The 23,164-nt window shown below is 46.4% G+C and overlaps 1 protein-coding gene across 1 annotated transcript in view; it reads left to right on the plus strand.

Annotated features, from left to right (window-relative positions):
* The window catches only part of robo2 (roundabout, axon guidance receptor, homolog 2 (Drosophila)), a 1,135,129-nt gene that overhangs the window by 1,009,832 nt on the left and 102,133 nt on the right, over positions 1 to 23,164 (plus strand). The window contains exons 10-12 of the mRNA XM_078560411.1: positions 5,911 to 5,992; positions 6,988 to 7,156; positions 10,686 to 10,852. Of these exons, the coding sequence (XP_078416537.1) occupies positions 5,911 to 5,992; positions 6,988 to 7,156; positions 10,686 to 10,852 (418 nt within the window). The remainder of the gene's footprint in view (positions 1 to 5,910; positions 5,993 to 6,987; positions 7,157 to 10,685; positions 10,853 to 23,164) is intronic.

Consider the following 23,164-nt stretch of genomic DNA (forward strand, 5'->3'; position numbering starts at 1 on the left):
CAGCGCTATTTCAAACGCTTTCTTAAAGATTCACTTCAGCCAGCAATCTTTGTTGAATAGTGTCTTCCTGCACACCACACACTAAACCATCTCTGAGCATGTTAGTCAGGGTGTTCAATATTCCTTAGTTGTTTTAATTTTGCCACGTAGGTAGCAATGGTCTTACCTGGGACTCTACTCCGTGAATTGAACCTGAACCTCTGCATTGTGACTGAGAGCTTGGGTTGAAAATATCCCTTGGCGAGGTCTACTAACTCACTAAAAGTTTTTGAATCTGGGGCGCTGGGGGCTGTCAAGCTTCGAATCAAACTGTAGGCTTTGCTCCCACAAACACTCAGGAGAATCGCTCACCTCTTTTCCTCCCCCGTGATTTTGTTTGCTTGAAAGAAGAATGCAAGGTGTTCTATATACTGAGACCAATCGTCCGTGGTTAGCTCAAAGGGATCCATTCTACCAAACTGTGGCATTTTGGATGAGTATATCTTCTGTTTTATTAACGAACTTAGATACAATCATTGGGCGAGGTACAGCACCGACTCTCATTTGTCCTCGTCGCCAGTTTCTTATGGAGTTGAATTTCAGACAACTTCTCTTAGTGGAAACATTGGTCTTATTCATAAGACAGCAATGGCAACTACACGCATCCATCAAACTCCATAACTAAGAAGTACTCTCCTGTAGAGGTTCCCCGCACTGCTTACACATTGGTTTACACAGATCATATGGTCTTACATCACAGGATTATTCTTAAAGCTACAGTCCAACATTTTCCAAAACTATAATTACTACAGTTGCCAACTCTGGTTGGACGTATTCCTGGACCTCACATGACTTGCCACTACAAATATCCCATCCCCACACTCTACCTGAATGGACATAGTTCCTGAAAACCTCAACTTGCTTTTTTAAAATTCTTTCATGGGATGTGAGTGTCACTGGCAAGACCAGTATTTGTTGCTCAAACCTAAATGGCCCATGAGAAGGTGGTGGTGAGCCACCTCTGTGAATCGCTGCAGTCAATGTGGTGTCGATGCACACACAGTTTCCATCCCAAACTGCCAGAAGTCACCAAGGTGATTCTTAACTGACCCTCTGAAATGGCCTAACAAGCCACTCAGTTCAAGGGAAATTAGGATGGGCATCAGATACCGGCCTTGCCAGTGACACCCACATTCTGTGAAAGATTTTAAAAAAAATAAAAATCTTCATCGGAGGCCCAGGATTAAGAAGATTTGAAACCAAACAAGTGTGCGAGTGAGCTAAGAGAAAACTACCGTTCAGTTGGAGGCTTCCAGTACATTCTTGTTGCACATCCAGCCCTGCCCACACCTCTTGCCCAATGCAACTCTGATTTTCTTATATTCCCTCCCAAACATACCCTCCTTCATGGCCTTGGACAGGTGCCAGTTCTTGTTTCATAGATTCCACTTGTGCCTCTTCTAAATCATTTTGTAACGCTGATATACCCCACACCCCTCGCTGTAACACTCTGATATACCCCACACCTCTCGCTGTAACGCTCTGATATACTCCACACTCCTCACTGTAACACTGATATACCCCACGCCCCTCGCTGTAACGCTCTGATATACTTCACACTCCTCACTATAACACTGATATACTCCACACTCCTCACTGTAACACTGATATACCCCACACCCCTCGCTCTAACACTCTGATATACCCCACACCCCTCGCTCTAACACTCTGATATACTCCACACCCCTCACTGTAACACTCTGATATATCCCACACTCCTCACTGTAACGCTCTGATATGCTCCACACTCCTCACTGTAACACTCTGATATATCCCACACCCTTCATCGTAACACTCTAATGTACCCCACACCCCTCACTGTAACTTTGATATACCCCACACCCCTCACTGTAACGCTCTGATATACCTCACACCCCTCGCTGTAAAACTCTGATATATCCCACACCCCTCACTGTAACACTCTGATATATCCCACACCCCTCACTGTAACACTCTGATATACTCCACACCCCTCACTCTAACACTCTGATATACCCCACACCCCTCGCTGTAACACTCTGATATACTCCACACCCCTCACTGTAACACTCTGATATACCCCACACCCCTCACTGTAACACTCTGATACATCCCACATTGGTCACCTTAACACTCTGATACATCCTACACTCCTCACTGTAACACTCTGATATACTCCACACCCCTCGCTGTAAAACTCTGATATACCCCACACCCCTCACTGTAACGCTGATATACCCCACACCCCTCGCTGTAACACTCTGATATACCCCACATCCCTCGCTGTAACACTCTGATATACCCCACACCCCTCGCTATAACACTCTGATATATCCCACACCCCTCGCTGTAACACTCTGATATATACCATATGCCTCAATGTAATACTCTGATAGATCCTACACTCCTCATTGTAACACTCCAACATATCAAAATTGTTTAGAGTGTCTGGAGAAGCTGGGATTGTTCTCCTTGGAGCAGAGTAGGTTAAGTGGAGATGTAATAGAGGTGTTCAAAATCACGAGGGGTTTGATGGAACATATAGGGAGAAATCGCTTTTTCTGGCTAGTGGGTGGGTCAAGTGTGATCATAGATTTAAAATATGCTGCATAGAGGTGAAATGACAGAAAATCTCTTCAAACAGAGGGTTATTAAGATCCGGAATGCACTACTTGAGAAGATGGTGAAAGCAGTTTCCATAAGAACTTTCAAGATGTGATTAGACATAATATGGAAAGGTATTAATTTGCAAGGTTATGGGGAAAAACCGCATTGTGGGGCTAAATTGGACAGTTTTACAAAGAGTGGGCACAGGTACAAGGGGCTGAATTACCCCCTTTTCTGTGTTGCAAGATTTTATGTCTTTATCCTGCATCCTGTCTACATCACAATCTAATAGGTAGGTGGGGTTGAAGGATACAGGGAGAAGGTGGGTAGGTGGGATCGAGGGATATGGGGAAAAGGTGGATAGGTGGGATTGAGGGATACAGGGAGAATGTGGATAGATGGGATTGACGGATACAGGGAGAAGGAGAGTAGGTGGGATTGAGGGATACGGGGAGAAGATGGGTAGGTCGGATCGAGGGATATGGGGAGAAGGTGGTTAGATGGGATTGAGGGATATGAGGAAAAGGTGGGTAGGTGGGGATTGAGGGATACGGGGAGAACGTGGGTAGGTGGGATTGAGGGATACAAGGTAAAGGTGGGTAGGTGGGGATTGAGGGATATGAGGAGAAGGTGGGTAGGTGGGATTGAGGGATATGAGGAAAAGGTAGGTAGGTGGGATTGATGGATATGAGGAGAAGGTGGGATCAAAGGATATGGGGAGAAAGTGAGTCAGTGGGATTGAGGGATATGGGGAGAAAGTGGGTAGGTGGGATTCAGGGATATGGGGAGAAGGTGGGTAGGTGGGATTCAGGGATACAGAGAGAAGGTGAGTAGGTGAGATTGAGGGATATGGGGAGAAGGTGGGATCAAGGGATATGGGGAGAAGGTGAGTAGTTGGGATTGAGGGATATGGGGAGAAGGTGGGTAGGTGGGATTGAGGGGTATGGGGAGAAGGTGAGTAGGTGGGATTGAGGGATATGGGGAGAAGGTGAGTAGGTGGGGATTGAGGGATATGAGGAGAAGGTGGGTAGGTGGGATTGAGGGATAAAGGGAGAAGGTGGGTAGGTGGGGATTGAGGGATATGAGGAAAAGGTGGGTAGGCGGGGATTGAGGGATATGGGGAGAAGGTGGGTAGGTGGGGATTGAGGGATATGGGGAGAAGGTGGGTAGGTAGGATTGAGGGATACGGGGAGAAGGTGGGTAGGTGGGATTGAGGGATATGGGTAGAAGGTGGATAGGTAGGGATTGAGGGATATGAGGAGAAGCTGGGTAGGTGGGGATTGAGGGATACGGGGAGAAGGTGAGTCGGTGGGATTGAGGGATATGAGGAGAAGGTGTGTAGGTGGGGATTGAGGGATATGAGGAGAAGGTGGGTAGGTAGGGATTGAGGGATATGAGGTGAAGGTGGGTAGGTGGGATTGAGGGATGTGGGAAGATGGTGGATAGGTGGGATTGAGGGATATGGGAAGAAGGTGGGTAGGTGAGTTTGAGGGATATGTCAACAAGTCGGGTTTATCCATCAAAAAGGGGCTTGTTTGGCTCTTTCCTGTTATTGAAAATTCTTTACTGCAGACCAATTCTAGTTTCCTCTACCCACTATATGAGTTTGTTCTCTCAGTAACAGCCCTTGATCTCTTGTGTTTGAACTCGGTAAATCATCAGTTATCAAGACAGGATGATATAAAAGGAAGACCTGTCAAGCCAACAGCTGATGTAAAAAGACTTGGAAAAAATGATGAGTAAGATGTGGTGGGAGACAAATCATGAGAAAGAAAGTCTGTCCTCAGGTCCTGGAATGTTGTCCAATATAAATTAATTATAAATCGCCTTAGGACAAAATAGAATTTATTGAAAAATTAATGTCAGCATCGCTTTAGGTAAACAATTTAGTCTTTCTTGTCATGTCACAAGGCATGCACAGGTCATAGGGGTTAATGCATTTCTGCTGTTGGAGCTGGATTAAACTCATCACTTTAAAGTCCCTCTTTTAACCGGGTCAGCCCCTGAGTGCAGCAATTAGAGCCAGCAGCCAGCAAAACTCCAGCAAAACTTTCACTGGGATACTGGACTGGCCTCTCGGAGGGAGACAGAGTTACAGGACAGGGTTGCCTGCCCTCCCTACTTAGCAATGCAAAATGACACAGCTCCAAAGGAGGGCCATTCAGCCCATCATTCCTATGCTGGCAATTCGAATAGAGCAATCCAATTAATCCCGCTTTCTCGCTCTTGGCCCTGCAAATTCACTCTCCTTCAAGCATTTACCCAATTCCCTTTTGGAAGTTACTTTCGATTCTGCTTCTACCGCCCTTTCAGACAGCGCGTTCCAGTTCACAACGACTCACTGCAGAAGAGGCTGGAACCCACAAATAGCACTGTGGGTGTACCCACACCACAGAGACTGCGGCAGTTCAAAATGGTGATTCCCCACCACCTCCTCAAGGGGCAACAAGGTGTGGGGAATAATTGCTGAGCTTGGAAGCAACTCCCACATCCTACAGGGACATAGGAATAGGAAGAGGCCATTTGTCCCCTCGAGCCTGTTCTGCCATTCATTGAGATCATGGCTGATCTGTAACCCAACTCCATATATCTGCCTTTACTCAGTATCGCTTTAGTACCTTTGTGTAAAAAATATCTATCAATCTCTGATTTAATGTTGCATTAATTGTCATTTGTGGAAAATAGTTACAAAATCTTATCACCCTTTGCATGTAGGAGTTTTTCCTAATTTCACTCCTGAAAAGCCTGGCTCTAATTTTTAGACTTTGCCCCCTGGTCCTAGACTCCACAACCAGCAGAGATAGTTTCTCTCTGTCTACTTTATATACTACCTTAGTACATTGCAAACTTCAATCAAATCGCCCCTTAACCTTCTAAATTCCAAGGAAATGCAAACCTGGTTTATTTAATCTTTCCTCATAATTTACCCTTTGAGACCAGGTATCATTCTGGTAAATCTACACCCCACTCTCTCCAAGGTCCATATATCCATCCAAAGGCGTGGTGTACAGAACTGCTCACAGTTCTCCAGGTGTGGCCTAGCAAGGGCTTTATATAACTGAATTCTGATTTCTACCCCTTTGTATTCTATTTCCCTTGATATCAAGGCCTCTCTCAGCCTTTTTGATTATTCTGGTTCATGATATTTTAATAACCTGTGTGTATGGATCCCGAAGCTTCTTTGAACCGCCACTTTTTCTAGCTTTTCACCGGTTGGAAAGTCTACACACCTCCTGAGAATGAATGAACAACAAGGTTTATCTCACTTTCTTGTCTTAACCCTAGGTCACAGACTCTGGAATCTATACATGTGTTGCCACAAGCTCAAGTGGAGAAACTTCCTGGAGCGCGTTTTTGGAAGTGCGAGGTATTTCTTCAGTCTTGGCTTTTATTGCTCTAAACAGAAGTGTTCCTCAGCACTTTTATTGCCGCCCTTTTATCAAGAAGTGGAGATCTTGAGGGAAAACACTGATGTTGAAAGGTGTAGGAGAGAAGGTGAGGTAAATCAGCCAATAGGACTAATCCTTGGTTTTGGAAGCCTGGAGGTAGTAATTGGGAGGAAAGACCGAAGGAAATAATATCAGGTTTAGGCAGAAAGGGGGCACAGGCTGGTTGGGCAGTTTACAGGTCAATGGATGATCAGAAAGTCATGCTGGATGGTCATGGGGTCAGGGGATGAGCTGTGGGTAGTTGGAGGGTCAGAGGCCTGGTATGAGCTCCCCTGTCAGGTGTGGTTCTATTGGTAGCCCTCTCACCTCTGAATCAGAAGGTTTTGTGTTCAAGTCCCATTCCAGGTCTTGAGAGCAAAATCAAGGCTGGTGCTCCCAGTGCAGTACTGAGGGAGCACTGGAGTGCTGGAGATGCTGTCTCTCAGATGTGAAATTTATCCAAGGCCCTGTAAGTCCTTAACAGGCGGATGCAAAAGATCCCATGGCACCATTTTGAAGAAGAGTAATGTGTCGTGGCCAATATTTATCCATCAGTTAACATCACGAAAACAGATTATCTGGTCATTATCACATTGCTGTTTGTGGAAGATTGCTGTACACAAATTGGCTGCTGCATTTTCTACATTACAATGGTGACTACACTTCAAAACTACATGGCTGTAAAACGCTTTGAGACATCTCGTCCAGCGTTTGTGAAAAGTGCTATATAAATACAAGCCTTTTCTTTCACTATATATCAGTGGATGGTCAAGGGGCTGAGCTGAGAGTTCAGGGGATCGGGGATAAGCTGTGGGCTATGGATTGGTCAGCGAGTCAGTGGTTGAGCATCAGGGGATGAGCTACTGGTTGACGGACATTTAGGAGGATCAGAATCTGAGCTATCCCTTAAACAAATTGTTTTCTTTTTTTGCAGAGTCGGGTGCAGCGACTGTCAATGTCAAGATGGACATGGACGCTCTGCCAGGATCACCTTCCAAGCCTCAAGTTGCTGATGTCACAAAGAATACCGTCACCCTCACCTGGTTGGCAGGGAAACATGTTGGGTCCTCACCGGTCACATCGTATGTCATTGAGGCATTCAGGTATGTGACCGTGAAGGATCTTCATCAATTGCCTCTCTTCATTGTCAGGAAATTTTCCACAACTGGAGGTGATGGGCGGAAAGCTGGGAGGGAGACCGTCAAGTTATATATCCAGAGGTTTAGCTGTAGCTCAGTTGATGGCATTCTCACCTGAGTCACAAGGTCATGGGTTCAAGCGCCAATGCAGCACAACAATCTAAGGCTGATACTTCCAGTGCCGGTACTGAGGGAGTGCGGCACTGTTGGAGGTATCACCTCTCAGGAGAGGCATTAAACTGAGGTCCTATCTGCTGTGTCCAATGGGTGGGAAGGATCCAACCTCAGCATTTCTCAGACAAGCTCTCCCTATTCTCTTGGCCAGTATCCATCTCTCAGCCAACATCACTGGTTGTTGTTACATTGCTGTTTGTGGGAGCTTGCTGTGCACAAGTAGTTGCCATGCTCCCTATATATTAAAACAATGACTACACTTCAAAAAAGTACTTCATTGGCTATAAAGCACTTTGGGACCTCCTGAGGTTGTGAAAGGTGCTATAGAAATGAAACTTCTTTCTTTCACGTCCGGTAGCAACCAGTAAATTTCCAGCACAGAAGGAGCCCATTCGGCCCTTTGTGAGTATTCAGGCTCATTGTACAGAGCAATTAGTCTTTACCGAGCACATAGAAAAAACCTGATCTGTCCAGTAAGTGGGTCAATAACCAGGATTCAAAGATTGAATACAAAGATAAAATACTGCAGATGCTGGAAATCTGAAATAAACAGAGAAAATGCCAGAAGCACTTAGCATCTATCGAGAGAGAAACAGATTTAACATTTCAGACTGATGACTTTTCATCAGGTATTGGATTTAAGATGTTGACGAAAGATCTAGAGGAGCGATGAGGAGTTTTTGTTTCACTCAGAGAGTTGTCAGGATCCAGAAAGTTCTACCCGAAAGGGTGGTGAAAGCTGATTCCATGAATAATTTTTGAAGGGAGCTGGACAGGTTCCTGAGGATGAGGAACTTCCAGGGTTACAGACAAAAAGCAAGGCCTGTGAGGCTGAACCCAAATTCTCTTTCATAGAGGCAGCGCAGGAACGAAGGGCTGAATGGCCTTCTCTACTGTAAATTTCTATGATTCCAGTAAATCTGCAGCTATTATGTTCAAGTGTAAATAGTCTTTCCTCCTCAATTCTGTCAAATTCTAGAGCAATCTCAGAGTGGCTTTAAGTTTGACGATTTGTTAGATTTATTTGCTGCTAAATAGTTCTCAAAAGAGACTTGGCTGAACTCATGATACCAGGAATTCAATGGAATGCGGGATCAAACCAATGGCATAGCAACAGGGGGAAAAGGAGGAGGCCATTCAGCCCATTGAGCTTGTTATGCCATCCTGTTAGAACATGATTGATCTGTATTTTAATTCCATCCACCTGCCTTGGTTCTCAATTCCTTCATATCCTTTGCCTAACACGAATTTATCAATCGGTCTTGAAATTTTCAACTGACCCCTCCCCCCTACTTAACAGTTGACTTGGGGGGGTCAGAGTTCCAGATTCCCACTACCCTTCATGTGGCATCACCCCTGAACAAAACCAACTTGCATTGGTATAGCACTTTTAACAGGGGAAAGATACTTTGCAGGGGCATTATTAAACAAAATTTAGTACTTGATATTTAATATTTGATAAAGAGTTATTTGGAGAGGTGACCAAAAGCGCTTGGTCAAAGAGTTGGTGATAAAGAGCATCATAAATGAAGAGTGACAGGTAGAGTGGCAGAGAAGAGGGATTCAAGTTTGGGAGCTTGGCATCTGAAGGCACAGCCTCTGATTGTGGAGCGTTGAAAATCAGGGATTCACAAGAGACCAAAATAGGAGGAGCGGAGAGACCACAGAGAGTTCTGGAAGGCTGGAGGAAAGCATAGAGATCGGATCGGGGTAAGGCCATTGAGGGGTCTGAAAACAAGGCTGAGAATTTTGTATTCCAGATTGGTTTCTGACCAGGAGCAGCCTTGTATTCAGATCTCTTGGCACTGCCGTTTGGTCACGTTGCAGTGAGCTCCAGTTATCCAGGTGGACCAGCTGGACGTAGGCAAGGCTGGACAGCAAATGGGAAGTTCAGAAAAGACACGGTTACCGTGGCACCAGAGCAGTAAACATAATGCCCGGACCAGCGGCACTTTCACCCCTGTGCAAGGCCTCAACTCCAGTGGGCTCAGTTGCCAGGCAACAGGAGGCACAGGGTCCTCGGGTAAAATATATTTTGTGTTCAGGAATTAGTGTCCCAGAGCTCATTACGCGTAAACTAATTGTGTTAACAGATTAAGTGTGAGGTAATTGTATTAACAGATTAAGCCATGTGTTTGCTTTTTTTTCCTGTTCTCTGTCTGTTTCTAAATTGCTTCAGCAAATGACGGACTTCAATGACGTTCAGAGACGGCAGAAGCTGGGATTGTTCCCCTTAGAGCAGAGAAGGTTGACAGGAAGATTTAATATTGATGTTCAAAATAGCGAGGGACTAAATTCAAAACGGGGGAATTTTGGTTAAAAGGGGAGCTGGTAACGAGAGAACATAAAATAAATGTAATTGGCAAACTATTGAAACACTGGAACAGGAGGAGGCCACATTCAAGCCTGATTTATTTGCCACCTTCCATGGGGTGTGGGCATTGCTGGCAAGGCCAGATTTTGCTGCCCACACCTCTTGGAACTGAGTGGCTTTCTAGGCCATTTCAGAGGTCAGTTAAGAGTCACATAAGCCAGAGCCAGGTGAGGGAAGCAGATTTCCTTCCTGAAAGGGAACCTATCTTAAAAACCTGATGGGTTTTTACAACAATCAACAATGGTTTCATGGTCACCATTACTGAGACTAGTTTTCAAACTGCAGAATTAATCGAATTTAAATTGTACCAGCTTCTCTGGTGGGATTTGTACCCATGTCCCTAGAGGTGTAGGTGAGCTCAGCGACATTCCCACTATGCCACCATCTCCCCTAATTGCAGCACGGCTAATGTGTATCTTAATTCCATCTAACCATTTTTGTTCCCTCACCTTTAATACCCTTTTGCCTACAAAAATCTGTCAATCTCAGCCTTGAAATTTTTAATTGACCTTCAGCCTCACTAGCTTTTTGGGGGAGAGAGTTTCAGATTTCCACTACCCTTTGTGTGAAGAATTGCTTCCTGACATCAGCCCTGACAGCTAGCTCCGAATTTAAGGCTATAACCCCTTGTTCTGGTCTCTCCCCACCCCCCGCCACCATTTTAAACCCAGAATCTATCTTAAATACCTCAATTAGATCACCCCTTAATCTTCTATACCCAAGGGATTATTAATCAGAGGGAGAGGTGAGGAGAATTTGTTTTGTTCTGATCTGGAATGCACCATCTAAAAGATTGATAGAAGCGGATTCAAGGATACCTTTCAAAAGGTGGGTGAAGTCAAGGCTGCCAATGCTGAGACGAGGGGAGAGGGCAATGTGGAGTTGGGGGAAAGAACTCCAAATCAACGGTGCAATAACAAGTATTACCTCCATTGTTTTCTTCAGCCAATCTGTGAGTAACAGCTGGCAAACAGTGGCAGACCACGTGAAGGACACTTTGTACACTGTCAGGGGATTGAGGCCTAACACTATCTACCTCTTCATGGTGCGTGCTGTCAACGCTCAGGGAGTCAGTGACCCCAGCCAGATGAGTGACCCTGTCCGAACGCAAGGTAAGAAGAGCATCACTATCTTCGAGTGTGGTAAACGCACCTCCGCATTAAACTGTACAATCATCGGGAGGCTCTGTGTTCGACTGCTAGGCAGGGTTGTGTTAGTGCCGAACATGATTGCAGCGGTAATTAGTGTGCGGTTGTCAGACGCGCCTTCCCTGGGTTGGGTAGAAAAAAAATGAGCACATTTCCTTTGCTTCATTGCTATCTGTTGCCCACTTGCTAGAGGGGGAATGTGTAAAGGGTAGGGATGGAGTAGATTGTGATGCCAGTAATTAAAGCGAATGACTACAAAGGCTAATGGAATGCTGGCCTTTCTTCCAAGGCAGGGCTGGGCTACAAAGGGATGGATGTTATATTACGGCTGTCCAGAGCTGTGGGTAAACCCCAGCCGGAGTGACTGCATTCGTTTCCGGGCCCCACGCCTCAGGAAGGGTTGACCTCAGAGGGATTGCAATGCAGATTCACCAGAATGGTCCTGGGCCTAATTATGAGGAGAGCTCACACAGACTAGGCTTGTTTTCCTTCGAGTGTAGAAGATTGAGGGGTGGCATTATTGGGATATTTAAGCTGTTTAAAAGATTTGGTAGACTAGATAGAGATAGACCATTTCCTCTGGTGGGTGGGGGAAGTCCAGAACAAGGGGGCATAACCTTAAAATCCGAGCCAGGCCGTTCAGGGGTGATGTCAGGAAGCACTTCTTCACACAAAGGGTAGTCGAAATCTGGAACCCCCTCCCCTAAAAAGCTGTTGAGGCTAAAACCAAGATTGATTGTATTAAGGGTCACATAGCCAAGGCAGGTAGATGGAGCTAAGGTACAGATCAGCCATGATCCAATTGAATGGGCGGAACAGGCTTGAGGGGTTGAATGGCCTCCTCCAGTTCCTATGATGGACTTCATGGAAAACTGAGTAATGAAGAGTAGGAGCAAGACTGGGAGTTGGTGATGTTCCCAGAATCTCAGCATCTTCCAAATATGACCAGGGCAAGAAGAAAGAACAAAATGTGTCATAGTAATATGTCAGTATGAGAAGAGTTTAGATTGAAGTTAACAACAGGACAAAGAGAGGGGAGGCAGATTAATTAAAGAGAAACTGTTTCCACTGACTGGAGAGTCAGGAACCAGGTCACACAGATTGAAGATAATTCACAAAGGAACCAAGAGGGATGATGAGGGGAATTGTTTTATATGACGAGTTATGATCTGAAATGCGCTGTCTGAAAGGGCAACAACACAAACTTACATTTATATAGCACCTTTAACGTAATGAAATGCCTCACGGCACTTCACAGGAGCGATTATCAAACAAAATATGACACTAAGCCACATGAGGTGATATTAGGTCAAATGACAAAGGCTTGGTCAAAGAGGTAAGTTTTAAAGAGTGTCTTAAAAGAGGAAAGTGAGGTGGAGAGGCGGAGACGTTTAGAGAGAGATCCCAGAGCTTGCAGCCTAGGCACTGAAGGCATGGCCACCAATGTTGGAGCGATTAAAATCGGGGATGCTCAAGAGACCAGAGTTAGGGGAGCACAGAGACCCCGGAGGGTTGTGGGGCTGGAGGAGATAGGGAGGAGTGAGGCTGTGGAAAGATTTGAAAACAAGGATGAGAATTTTAAAATTGAGGGGCTGTCTGATGGGCACCAATGTAGGTCAGTGAGCACAGGGGAACAGGACTTGCTGTAGTTTAGGGCATAGGCAGAGTTTTGGATGATCTCAAATTCACTGAGTGCAGGATGTGGGAGCCCAGCTAAGGGCACACTGGAATAGTCAAGCCCAGGGGTAACAAATGCACAGATGAGGGCTTCAGCAGGAGATGAACCAAGATGGGGGTGAAGTCAGGTGATGTTATGGAGGTGGAAATAGGCGGTCTTACCGTTGGCACAAATATGAGGCTGGAAGCTCCTCATCTCTGGATCAAATGTGACACTAAGATTGGGAACAGACTGGCTGAATGTCAGACTGTTGTCAGGGAGAGGAATGGAGTCACCAGCTAGGGAACGGAGTTTGGAGTGGGGACAGAAAATAATGGCTTCAGTCTTCCCAATATTTAAAGAAGCAAATGTGACTTGAGAAAAAAACTTTTACACACAACGGGCCTGGGATGCACGGCCTGGAAGTGTGGTGGAGGCAGGTTCAATCGAGGCATTCAAGAGGGCATCAGATGATTATTTGAATAGAAACAATGTGCAGGGGTACGGGGAAAAGGCAGGGCCATGGCACTAGGTCATAATGCTCACTTGGAGAGCCGGTGCAGACACGATGGGCTGAATGGCCTCTTTCTGTGCCGTTAAAATTCAGTGATTCTGTGATTTAATTGGAGGAAATTCCTGCTCATCCAGTGCTGGATGTCGGATAAACAGGCTAATACTTTAGCAACTGTGGAGGAAAAATTTTGCAGGGCCATAGGGGAGGGAGTAGGGAAAAATGGGACTAATTGGTTAGTTCTTTCAAATAGCCGGCACGAGTATGATGGGCCGAATGGCCTCCTTCTGTACTGTGAGTTTCTCTGAAATTCCGAGAGAGTGTGTTGACTCCAATTATCTTCTCATTACCACATTCTCTTCCACAAATCAGGCGAGTGTGGATTCTGATCCTGACTATACCCCAAGTGACAGGCCTCTGAGGAGCTGGCATTTACACAGCAGCTTAAGAGAGTTGTAGCCAGAATGGTAGACGTGCTGCAGAATCAGAGTCAGGCGCCTGTGTGTCAATGAAATGTCGCGTGGTGTGATTAGACTGGGGCTGTCTGCAAACAGATATATGCCCATTCTGAATCAAAATTAAAGGCAAGATGTTCTCAAATGCGTCTCTTCTAATTACCTGAGTCCAAACTGGACTATGACTCCTTTTTTTAACCAGCTGTGCACTTGTTTTTGTCTTTTAAGTGCCAGCGTCTCCCCCACTGCTTCGCTTGTCCCTCACATTCCCCCTTACAGAGTGAGTTGTGTCCCAGTTGTTCAACTGTTGAGGGCAATGCCCTTCCCCATTCTCATACACTGAAATTTCCAAGGTGTGGGAGTGGGGTGGAGGGATGGGGGGGAGGGGGGAGGTGGAGGGATGTGGGGGTGGGGGGGTGTGGAGGGATGTGGGGGGGAGGTGGAGGGATGGGGGTGTGGGGGGGTGTGGAGGGATGTGGGGGGGAGGTGGAGGGATGGGGTGTGGAGTGGTGGGGGGGATGATTATATTTCCCTCAGAGCATCACTGCCTTGGAACTTCAAAGAAAGAAAGACTTGCATTTACATCGTACCTTCCTATCTGAAAGGAGAGCAGGTAAGTTCTACCTGGTATCCTGACCAATATTTATACCTCAACAATGTCACTAAAACTGATGATCTGGTGATTTATCACATTGCTGTTTATGGGCCCTTGCTGTGCACAATTTGACCGATGTGTTTCCTGTGTCACAGTAGTGCATCATTATGCAAAGCGCTTCAGAACAACCTGACGTTGTGTAAGGTCTGATCTGAATGAAAGTTGTTCTTTCTCCAACTAAATTCTCAACAGCTACAAAGGGCATTTGTGTGGGCGTCAGGGAAGGTCAGCGTTCAGCTGAGCCATGAAGCCTTCTGTGATCAAATAGCCTTTTTTTGGCACACATGGTCTAGTATTGCTGAAAAAAGACATTTCGTCAAAGCTTTTCATCTGGCACTCATCAGGACAATCACAAAAATACCAATGCCAGGGGAAGCAACAACTTTCTACTGTATGAGAAGAGAGTGCTGATTGGTTGGCAAGTAGACACTGATTGGTAGAGGTGTTGCCATGGAGAACGCACCAGTTAATGGTGAATGACAGTTAACTTTCAAGCATTGTTTGAAATTTAAACCAAGCAACTTGACTCTGATTGGTCAAGGCAATGCCCTGAGGAATGAACCAGCAAATGGTTATCACTTATTTTGTTTAGCTAAAACAGGTGCAATGTGTGTACATGTTCTTTCTGTCTGCAAAGAACAGGGGTCTGTGTACTAATATATGTAGCTTCCAGTACATGCAAATGCACCACACTGCGAGCTCAACTGACGATTGACTGATCAATGACTTGCTTTGGTCAGTCAATTGATCAGTGCCTTGACCAATCAGAGTCAAGCTGCCTGGTTTAAATTTCAAACAACGTATGGAAGTTAACTGTCAGTCACCATTAGCTGGTGCATTCTCCATGGCAATGCCTTGACCAATCAGTGTTCATGTGCCAACCAATCAACACTCCCTCCTCATACATTATAAAACTTGTTTTCCCTCACATGGGTATTCTTGCGATTGTCCTGATGAGTGCAAGATGAAAAGCTTTGACAAAATGTCTCTTTTTTTCAGCAATACTCAAGTTCTGTACTACGAAATGACTATTTGTACACATTGTAGTCTCACATAGTCGCTTAGGTGGAGAACGAGGGCTGGGAGTAGAGGAGAGAAATGATTCTATCACCTGCAAAATCAGGTTTAGAGAGAGAGAGACAGAAAGCCTGACAGAGTGCAATGGAGAGAAAGAGACCATTAAAGAGGCAAGCAGAGAGAAAGAATCAAATAAACAGGAAGCACCCGACAGAAACACGCAGAACGAAAGCAGAAAAGCAACATAGATAGACAGAAAGACAAAGAGACGTAGCTACGGCCAGAAGAAGAAGAAGAGAGAGACGGAGAGAGAACACCAAAACAAAGATGAACAGAGTGTGTAGCGGGAGACAAAGAGGCAGTCAGGATGAACAGCAGAGAGATAGAGAGCCAAGGGCAAAGAGCAAGAGACAGAGAAAAAGAGCAAGGGATAGGGAGCAAATAGTCAAGAGAAACAGTGACAAAGAGAATTGAGAGTGTCAGGGAAACAGTCAGCTAGGTAAATGAAAAAAGAGACATGAAGGGAGAGAGAGAGAGAGAGAAAGAGCAAAGGGTATATTCGGCGATAGCGAGAGAGGTGGAATGAGACAGAGGCACAAAAGAAAAGACAGCAGGACAGAGAAATAATGCAAAGCAGACGCTGTTCATTTATGAGTAATTAATTAAAACACTTGATTCCAATTACATTCATTTGCATAATTAAATGAGGCTTGATCCGAGTCCTTCTACCCAACACCCTGCAGTTGTCAGAAACATCACAGTCTGAAAATTCAGTGATGGTTGCAGTTTTGCCATGAATGATAGTGGAGGAAAAGAGTCATTATTTAACCAGGCAGCAGGCTGGTTCCTCCTGCAAGCAGAGAAAACTAAAGTAAACCAGCAGCTCCCCAATGACGCATGATGTGAATTTGTGCTTCATGGAATCACAGAATGGTGACAGCACAGAAGGAGGCCATTCAGCCCATCCTGCCCGTGCCAGTTCTCATTGAAACATATAAAATTCTGACAGGGATGGACACGCTGGATGCAGGGATGATGTTTCCTCTGGCTGGGGTGGTCTAGAACAAGGGGTCACAGTCTCAGGATACAGGGTAGGCCATTTAGGACTGAGATGAGGAGAAACTTCTTCACTCAGAGGGTGGTGAACCTGTGGAATTCTCTACCACAGAAGCTGTGGAGGCCAAGTCACTGAATATATTTAAGAAAGAAATAGATAGATTTCTAGACACTAAAGGCATCAAGGGGTATGGGGGAGAAAGCAGGAATATGATGTTGAGATTGAGGATCAGCCATGATCGTATTGATTGGCGGAGCAGGCTCGAAGGGCCGAATGACCGACTCCTGCTTCTATTTTCTATGTCTCTCTGCAAGACCAACTCAGCTAGCACCAACCCCCACCCTTTCCCCATAGCTCTGCAATTTTTCCCTTTCCAGCTAATTATCCAATTCCCTTTTGAAAACCCACTGCCACACTCTCAGGCAGTGCATTCCAGATCCTAACTACACGCTCCATTAAAAACAATTTTCTCACATCCTCTCTGGTTCTTTTCCCAACTACCTTAAGCCTGTTTCCTCTGATTCCCAATGGGAACCGTTTCACCATATCTGCTCTGTCCAGGCCCTTCATGATTTTGAATACCTCGATCAATTCTCCCCTCAACCTTCTCTCCTCCAGGGAAAACAACCCCAGCTTCTCCAATCTATCCACATCACAGAAGTCCTTCATCTGTGGAACCATCTTCGTAAATCCTTTCTGCGTCCTCTCCAATACCTTCGCATCTTTTCTAAAGTGCGGTATCCAGAATTAGACACAATACCGCAGTTGAGTTCAAATCATTGTTTTATGAAGGTTCATCATAGCTTCCCTGCTTCTGTACTTTATGACCTGGTTTTCTGGCCCCGTTGTGATTGGGACCCACCGTGGGCGAGGCAGCGCCCCAGCCAAAAGTCCATCGACTCGCGGCGGGACCGGAAGCTCCCGGCGGCGGGGGGGGGCGGTGCAGAAAATCCTGCCCAATATCTCCAGTTATAAAGCCCAGGATCCCAAATGATTTATTAACCACTTACTCAACCTGCACTACCACCTTCAACAACTTGTACCCTGAAACCTGCAGCTCAAGCTACTGGAGCTGATGATATTTGCTACATGCTTCATTGTCTAGGTCATAAGAAACATCCTAGAGTTCCCTAATGGAACTGGATGTGCACTCCACGAGACTGAGATGCCCTGCGTTGCCTCTATTAGACCATTAGCTGACTGATTCAATAAAAATATGGAATTAAAAGTCTGATGATGACCATGAAATTGTTGTAAAAGCCCACCTGGCTCACTAAGATCTGCCGTCCTTACCTGGTCTGACTCCAGACCCACAACAATGTGGTTGATTCTTAACCACCCCCTGAAATGGCCGAGCAAGTCACTCAGTTGTACCAAACAGCGGCAAAGTCTCAAAAAAGGAATGAAACCGGACGTACCACTCGGCATCGACCTAGGCACTGGAAACGACAACGGCAAATTCATCCCTGTTGATCCTGCAAAGTCCTCCTTACTAACATCTAGGGGCTTGCACCAAAATTGGGAGAGCTGTCCCACAGACTAGTCAAGCAACAGCCTGACATAGTCATCCTCAGAGAATCATACCTCACAGATAATGCACCATCACCATCCCAGAGGTGGCGGCACAGTGGTATACAGTCGGGAGGGAGGTGCCCTGGGAGTCCTCAACATTGACTCCGGACCCCATGATGTCTCATGACATCAGGTCAAACATGGGCAAGTAAACCTCCTGCTGATTACCACATAGAGGTACCCCCCCATCACACTCACTCAGAGAGATACCCCCCATCACACTGTCACTCAGATAGAGATACCCTTCAGCTGATGAATCAGTGCTCCTCCATGTTGAACACCACTTGGAGGAAACACTGAGGGTGGCAAAGACACAGAATGTCCATCATCAAGAGTGGCTCGGGAGCAACACTACTGACTGAGCTGGCTGAGTCCTAAAGGATATGGCTGTTTGACTGGGTCTGTGACAGGTGGTGAGGGAAACAACATGAGGGAAAAACATGCCTGACCTCATCCTCACCAACCTGTCTGCCGCAGATACATCTGTCCATGACAGTATCGGTAGGAGTGACCACTGCACAGCTGTTGTGGAAATGAAGTCCTGCATTCACATTGAGGATACCCTCCATCATGTGTGGCACTACCACTGTGCTAAATGGGATAGGTTTCGAACACATCTCGCAACTCAAGACTGGGCATCCATGAGGCACTGTGGGCCATCGGCAGCAGCAGAATTGTACTCGAACATGATCTGTAACCTCATGGCCCGGCATATCCCCCAGTCTACCATTACCATCAAGCCAGGGGAGTGCAGGAGGGCATGCTAGGAACAGCACCAGGCATACCTAAAAATGAGGTGTCAACCTGGTGAAGCTATAACACAGGACTACTTGCATGCCAAACACATAAGCAGCAAGTGATAGACAGAGCTAAGCGATCCCACAACCAACGGGTCAGATCAACCATTTAAGTAAGGTCTGCAGTCCTGCCACATTCAGTCGTGAATGGTGGTGAATAATTAAACAACTCACTGGAGGAGGAGGCTCCACAAATATCCCCATCCTCAACAATGGGGGAGCCCAGCACATCAGTGCAAAAGATAAGGCTGAAGCATTTGCTGCAATCTTCAGCCAGAAGTGCTGAGTGGATGATCCATCTTGGCCTCCTCCGGAGGTCCCCAGCATCACAGATGCCAGTTTCAGCCAATTGAATTCACCCCACGTAGTATCAAGAAATGGCTGAAGGCACTGGATACTGCAAAGGCTATGGGCCCTGACAATATTCTGGCAATAGTACTGAAGACTTTTGCTCCAGAACTTGTTATGCCCCTAGCCAAGCTTTTTCAGTACAGTGACAATACTGACGTCTACCCGGCTATGTGGAAAATTGCCCAGTTATGTCCTGTACACAAAAAGCAGGACAAATCCAACCTGGCCAATTACCGTCCCATCAGTCTACTCTCCATCATCAGTAAAGTAATTGAAGGGGTTATCAACAGTGCTATCAAGCGGCACTTGCTTCAAACATGGACAAAAGAGCTGAACTCCTGAGGTGAGTTGGGAGTGACTGCCCTTGACATCAAATCCACATTTGACCGATTGTTTCATCAATGAGCCCTAGCAAAACTGGAGTCAGTGGAAACCAGGGGAAAATTCTCCACTGGCTGGAATCCTACCTAGCACAAAGGAAGATGACTGTAGTTGTTGGAGGTCAGTCATCTCAGCTCCAGGATATCACTGCAGGAGTTCCTCAGGGTAGTGTCCTCAGCCCAACCATCTTCAGCTGCTTCATCAATGACCTTCCTTCCATCAAACGGTCAGGAGTGGGGATGTTCGCTGATGATTGCACAATGTTCAGCACCATTCGCGACTCCTCAGATACTGAAGCAGCCCATGTCCAAATGCAGCGGGACCTGGACAATATCCAGGCTTGGGCTGGCAAATGGCAAGTAACATTCGCGCCACATAAATGCCAGACAATGACCATCTCCAACAAGAGATAATCTAACCATGACTCCTTGATGTTCAACGGCATTACCATCACTGAATCCCCCACTATCAACATCCTAGGGGTTACCATTGACCAGAAACTGTGACTACAAGAGTAGGTCAGAGACTAGGAATCCTGCGACAAGTAACTTACTTTCTGACTCCCCAAATCATGTCCACCATCTACGAGGCACAAGTCAGGAGTGTGATAGAATACTCCCCACTTGACTGGATGAGTGCAGCTCCCACAACACTCAAGCAGTTTGACACCATCAAAGACAAAGCAGCCCGCTTGATTGGCACCACATTCACAAACATTCACTCCCTCCACCACCAATGCACAGTAGCAGCAGTGTGTACCATCTACAAGGTGCACTGCAGGAATTCACCAAGGCTCCTTTGACAGCGCCTGCCAAATCCATGACTGCTGCCATCTAGAAAGACAAGGGCAGCAGATAGATGGGAACACCATCACCTGGAAGTTCCCCTCCAATCACTCACCATCCTGACTTGGAAATATATCGCTGTTCCTTCACTGTCGCTGGGTCAAAATCCTGGAACTCCCTCCCTAACAGCGCTGTGGGTGTACCTACACCACATGGACTGCAGCGGTTCAAGAAGGCAGCTCACCACCACCTTCTCAAGGGCAATTAGGGATGGGCAATAAATGCTGGCCTAGCCAGTGAAGCCCACATCCTGTAAATGAATTTTTAAAAAGTCCAACTCACGGTGTACACAGCGAGATGCATCCACTTCAGATGGGCCATGTTTCCATTGTGTGAATCAGAGTCTGCTAACTGATTATTGTTATTATTATTATTATTATTATTGTTACACACTAACACACTCTGCCAAGTCAGTCATCCTCACCTTGTGTTGCTGACTAAATCAAGAGCAGGTGCGATCCCACAGAGATGGGGCAAGTTAGAATGTGAGTCAGTCTTCTTTTGCTGAGAAGCCCAGGTAAAGTGTTCCCCACGCCCGTGGGGACAGGGCACTACAAAGACGCAAAGGAGTAAGAGAGAAGATCAGCAGGTTAAAGTTGGATGATGCCAAGATTGGGTTTCGGAGGATTCCAGTCAGAGGGTAGATTACGGTTTTCCCCAGGTTTAACAAAGAATTTGACGGAGTGCGAGGCAATGGGCTGGATTCTATGTGTCCCCATTGGCTGTATTTTCGGCGAGGTGGGGGAGGGGGCATAAAGTGGGGTGGGTGTGCAGCACATCACCTTCCCAACCACCCCTGAGCTCGCCCACATAACACAGTAAGTGGGTGGGAGCCGAAATCAGCAGCTCGCCTGTCATATGCATATCAATAATTAAGGGTCAATTGAGCTTGTTAACAAGTCAGTTGACCTGGATAATGCGCTGCCCATGCCATAGTACGGTTGGAATTGGCAGGTGGGCATGAGTGGGCAGCCCGTTTTTCAAAGAGGTTTTTAGAAGGGCTTGAAGAAAGGGGAGGTATTACTTTCAGGGGCTACCCTTTGCATATCGGTAGCAGTCCCCTCTTGGATAGTGCTCCACTTCTTTCCTGCCCACCTGCTTTCAAAAAACCTACACCCCATCCCGCCGATCCCCCCCTCCTAAGCGGGCCAAACTCTCCCCTCCCTGCCCAACACCTTGGACTTAACCTCATTCCAGGATACATTGAACTGGTTGCAGTCCCGGCAGTGCCCACTACATGGCCTTTGGCACTGTTGGGACTGCTGGAGCTGCCGGGCGGTCGGATTGGCCGACAGCTCAGGAGGGCGGGACCTCCTGCCCAGTGAAGGGTGGAAGTCCCACTGTTGGACAATTCAGCCCATCCACATTGTCTTATGGCTGCAGGGCTGGTTTGCATTGGAGAGAGTCAGCTTCAAGCCTGTCCCCACCCTCTCTCCCCAGCCCAGTAAAATGCAGCCTGATGAATCTTGAGTTCAACACAGTGAGATGATGCCTTTCTATAACACTCTTCATCACCTCAGCATATCACAAAACCAGTTAACAGCCAATGAATTGCTTTCAAGGTGTAGTCACTGTTGTCATGGAGGGAAATGCAACAACCAATTTGCACACAGCACGCTCCCACAAACAGCAATGCGATAATGACCAAATAATCCGTTTTAGAGGGAAGTTGGTTGAGGGAAAAGAGAAGAGTACATAGGACGAGGGATTTTCAATTTAGCGGGAAGAGCAACAACAACTTAATTCTGGGTTTATTTCTAAAGCTGAAAAGATGGGAAGCTGCTCTTGATGTGTGTTGAACCTTGATTGGATTGCACTTTGGGTGTTGTGTGCAGTTCTGGTCACCTTGTTATAGGGGAATATAAAGGCAATGGAGGGAGTGCAGAAAAGATCTACGAGGATGACACCCATCAGGGAAGGATGTGCAAGTTGTGTCTCTTTTTATTGAAAGGAGAGAGGTGAAGGGTGACCGGATAGAGCTTTTTAAAAAATTACAGAGGTTTTGATAGAGTGGATACAGAGAGAGTGTTTCCTCTTGTGGGACGAGCGTAACTAGAGGCCGTCAACACACGCAGTAGGGAATTCAAAAGAATCTTCTTCACCCAAAGAGTGGTGAGAATGTGGAACTCGCTGCTGCAGGGAGTGGTTAAGACATATAGTTTAGAAGCATTTAAGGAGAAGCTGGACAAATACGCGAGGGAGAAGGAAATGGAGGGTTATACCAGTAGAGTTAGATAAGGAAGGAAAGGAGGAGGCATGGACTGATTGAGCTGATGGCCTGTTTCTGTGCTGTACATTCTATGTAATTCTAGGCGATTTTATGCAAAACTTGCACTTGCATAATGTCTTGAACAAGGAAGAACATCCCAAAGAGCTGGACAGGTGTGACATTATAAATTCTGACACTGTGCCACATCAAGAGATATTGGGACAGGTGACCGGAAGCTCAGACAAAGAGGGAGGACTTGAAAGGATGAGAGAGGTGGAAAGGTTTAGGGAGGGAATCCCAGAGCTTAGGGCCCAGGCAACTGAAGGAATAGCCGCTAATATTGGAGTGATGAAATCTGAGGGAGGTGTTCCGGGAATAAAAATGGTAAAATTGAGAGGGAGATGGGAAAGATTATAATGGGGATAAAGAGGTTGGAGACAAGGAAGCGATGAGCAATCAGACAAAAGCTGCTGCTTTTACTTTGTTTTGTTTTACTCATTCACGGGATGTGGGCGTCGCTGGCTGGGCCAGCACTTATTGCCCATCCCTAATTGCCCTTAAGAAGGTGGTGGTGAGCTGCCTCCCTGAACCGCTGCAGTCCCTGTGGTGTAGGTACACCCACAATGCTGTTAGGAAGGGAGTTCCAGGGTTATGACCCAGCGACAGTGAAGGAAAGGCGATATAGTTCCAAGTCAGGATGGTGAGTGGCTTGGAGGGGAACTTCCAGAAGTTGGAATGGGGCTTGGTGCTGCTAGGAAATGTCCCCTGG

This window comes from Cetorhinus maximus, chromosome 16 (assembly GCF_964194155.1).
Source record: "Cetorhinus maximus chromosome 16, sCetMax3.hap1.1, whole genome shotgun sequence".
NCBI classification, from domain to species: Eukaryota; Metazoa; Chordata; class Chondrichthyes; order Lamniformes; family Cetorhinidae; genus Cetorhinus; species Cetorhinus maximus.